The sequence below is a fragment of the Lolium perenne genome, chromosome 1 (assembly GCF_019359855.2).
Source record: "Lolium perenne isolate Kyuss_39 chromosome 1, Kyuss_2.0, whole genome shotgun sequence".
Classification (NCBI taxonomy): Eukaryota; Viridiplantae; Streptophyta; class Magnoliopsida; order Poales; family Poaceae; genus Lolium; species Lolium perenne.
The window spans coordinates 226,939,237-226,942,453 of record NC_067244.2 but is presented as its reverse complement, the minus strand read 5'-3'; the positions used below and the strand labels follow the sequence as shown (position 1 = coordinate 226,942,453).

General features: G+C 53.2%; 1 protein-coding gene across 1 annotated transcript; it reads right to left on the bottom strand.

The window, feature by feature from the left end:
• Positions 1-220: 220 nt before the first annotated feature.
• Positions 221-1,031, bottom strand: LOC127323725 (dof zinc finger protein 5-like). Its single transcript, XM_051351878.2, has one exon. The coding sequence runs from the start codon at positions 994-996 to the stop codon at positions 364-366; it is 633 nt and encodes a 210-aa protein (XP_051207838.1). The 5' UTR covers positions 997-1,031; the 3' UTR covers positions 221-363.
• Positions 1,032-3,217: the final 2,186 nt, after the last annotated feature.

Below are 3,217 nucleotides of genomic sequence, written 5' to 3'. Positions count from 1 at the left end.
CCGCCCATAGTTTTTTTTTCCTGCTAGTGAAATTATATTTCAGATACTTTCGATTTTAGAACTGATTGGAATGGTTTTTATTTACATATAATAGTTTTCTGCCTTAAAAAATGGCAATGTCTTTGGCCATGAATTATTCACTTCAACATTTCGAAATGATGTTTGTGCTGAAGTTTACCAGTTATCGAGTCGTGCCTTTGATGGGTTACGAAGCAGGGCCTTCAGCTGTTAATTTTGGAAAACAATATCTCGTCACAGGCCTGATTACACAATTTTCTGTATTATACTTAGACCTATTACAAGAAATTCGAATAGTTTTCACATGTAAGAGGCCGATCAGAGCTGTTGTCTCAGACGATCTTGTTAGCCTGGTCTCTGGGGCTGGCACTGATGAACGAGCCACAAGTACTGCTCCATCTCCCCGTGGCCAGTGTAAGCCGGTGACGGGGCAGCATGGAACCATCCAGGATGCTCAGGGGGGAAACCAAGCGCCAGACCCGGAGATTCCGTTCCCGCCAAACGGTGGTCGCCGCTCATGACCATCGTTGAGGTACCGTGGAGCACGGGGCGGTTCTTGCGGCGTCCGGAGCCGACGGGCACGTTGCGGATGGCGCCGCCAGCGGTCCAGTAGCGGTGGCAGGCCCTGCAGAAGTGCCGCGGCTGATTGACGTTGTAGTTGTTGAAGTAGCAGAACTTGGTATCCTCGCTCCGGCACCGCGGGCACGGCAGGCGCGCCTCCGCCGCCGCCGCGCGCGCCCTCGCTGCCTCCTCCAGCTGCTCCACGCTCCCGCGCCCCGAGGACGACATGGGTGGTGGTGCCTGCTGCGACGTCTTGGATGGCGCGCCAATGTCGGTCCCCGCGCGCGTGGCCGGCTGCCGCGTGATGACCTTGCCGAAGAGCTTGATCCCTGCCGCGCCGCCCATCTCGACGTGAGACACCATGTCGGTCACTGTCTGCGCACTCCGGTGCTTTCTGTTGTGAGAGAGAAGTGTCATTTCATCGGGTAGACATGGCCGTATATATAGCTCCACAAAGATACGTGCTCGATGGTGGGTGTTGGGTGCGCACCTCGATTTCTTTCCTTTTACAGGGCGGAGAGAACGAATATCTGATTAACTAAGGTGCAGTGCATGTGGATACGGTGACGTGCGATGCTGTTTGGTTTGTGTCTCCGTCGATCTCATCGCCTAGCCTTAGCCACATTACACTGCCTCGACGACTAACCTGTTGATCTCTACCACTCATCTACTGGACCCATTTGAACACAAAGAATTCGATTTACGTAAACTTTCGAAAGAGCAAGTTCATGCGAAATCGGCAGAGGAATTGCCGCGTTCGGAACAAGATCCAGTTAAGCTTGTTGCACTAGACCAAAGTTGAGATATCTTCCATCTCGACTTTCGACAAAGCGTTGTGCGATCTGCTCCCAGGCGTCAACGCACAGGATACTTACCTACGAAGAGTCTTGATAAAACATCTAATCACTTTCGCGGCAGAAACACAAAGCGGAAAAAGGGATAAGCTTCCTTGCTTTGCAATCAACTGGACATTTCATCGCTTTTGTGGCGGGAGAAAAGCGATAAAGACTATCCGAAACAAGGTGCTTCCCTTTACTCGCTTTGGCTGCGGAAAGGCCGAGCCTTTTGTGCGTGCTCAAGGTCCTTTCCCATATGGTGGCACGGCACTGCTCTCTAGCAGTGGCTTTTTGGGGGGAGAGTCTCGCTGAAAGAGAAGGGCACACGAATCGTTTTGGTTGGAAAGGCGCCGGCGATGGCCTGCTGCTTTCCATGCCAATGCAAAGGCGTTCCTTTTTTAAGGCTTTTTCTAACGCTTTATAGGTAAACTTAGATTTTACTTTCTTCTTTCTTTCTGTTGAAAAGGGGTTTCTGTGCAGCAATGATGTTGCGTTGAGGCACTTCTTACTTGTCAATTGTCACATGGATTGAGAGGGTTTTCCTGAAGAACTAGTAGGAGAAAAAAAAAATTTGGAGTTAATTGTTTTGATGTTCCTGTGCTCCAATATGCCGACGACACTCTCATTATTTGCAAGGCGGAGGCCTCTGCGGCCTCTCGCCTCAAGACTATCCTCGATAACTTTGCTGCCGCCACCGGGCTTGCCATAAACTTCCATAAATCATGCCTCATTCCCATGTTTGTCGATCCCTCCGATGAGCGCCTCATGGCGGAGGCTCTCGGATGCCCCATCTCCTCCTTCCCCCAGCCTTACTTAGGGCTCCCCCTGTCCCCCACCGAACTCCCCATTTCTGCCTACGCCCCCCTCATCATGTCCTTCGACCGCCGTCTTTCTGGATGGCAAGCCCTCCTCCTCTCTTCTGGAGGTCGCCTGGTGTTATGTAATGCTGTGCTTAATAACCTTGCTTCATACTATATGTGCTCGTATTTGCTTCCACAGGGTGTGCTTGAGAGTATAGACAAGAGCCGCCGTGCTTTCTTTTGGACAGGTAAAGACTCGTGTTCGGGTGCTCGCTGCCTTATTGCTTGGGACAAGGTGATGTTGTCTAAGCAAGAGGGAGGTTTCGGCGTTAAGAACCTCCACCGGCAGAACATGTGTCTTCTCTTAAACTTTGTCCATAAATTACACCATACTGACTCCCTGCCCTAGAAAGATTGGTAATGGATGCATTCAGGACGAGACCTCGGCGATACCACTTCTTAACCCTCCTTCCTTGACAGGATCGTGGCAGAATGTCTGCCGCTTTAGCGTGCAGTCACCCGCGCCACGGTGGTGAGTGGCACCTCCACTGCCTTCTGGCTCGATAAGTGGCTTCCGGGGAAGCCACTTGCCGAGCGGTACCCCGCCATCTTCTCTCATGTTACTCGGCCTCACGCTTCGGTCGAGTAGGTCATCTCTGCCGGGTTCTCTCTGCAGCCCCGCCTCACCACTGCTGCCGAGCGAGACTTGGTTGAGGTTCAGGGCATTGTGCGCGCCACCGCCCTCTCCGATGGTCAGGACCTCCGCCGCATTGACAGTCCGGCCGCTCCTCTCTTCAGCACTCGGGAGGCGTACCATCTGTTGTCCCCCTCCCAGCCCCGAGACGCATCGGCTTGCATTTCTTGGGGGCTCAGGCTGCCCTCGAAGGTTCGGATCTTGGCCTACCTCGCCGACATCGACAGGCTCAGCACGCGGGCCAACCTCTTCGCCAAGAACTGCGCGCCATCCGCCATCTGCGCCGCATGCCATCTCCCGGAGACAGG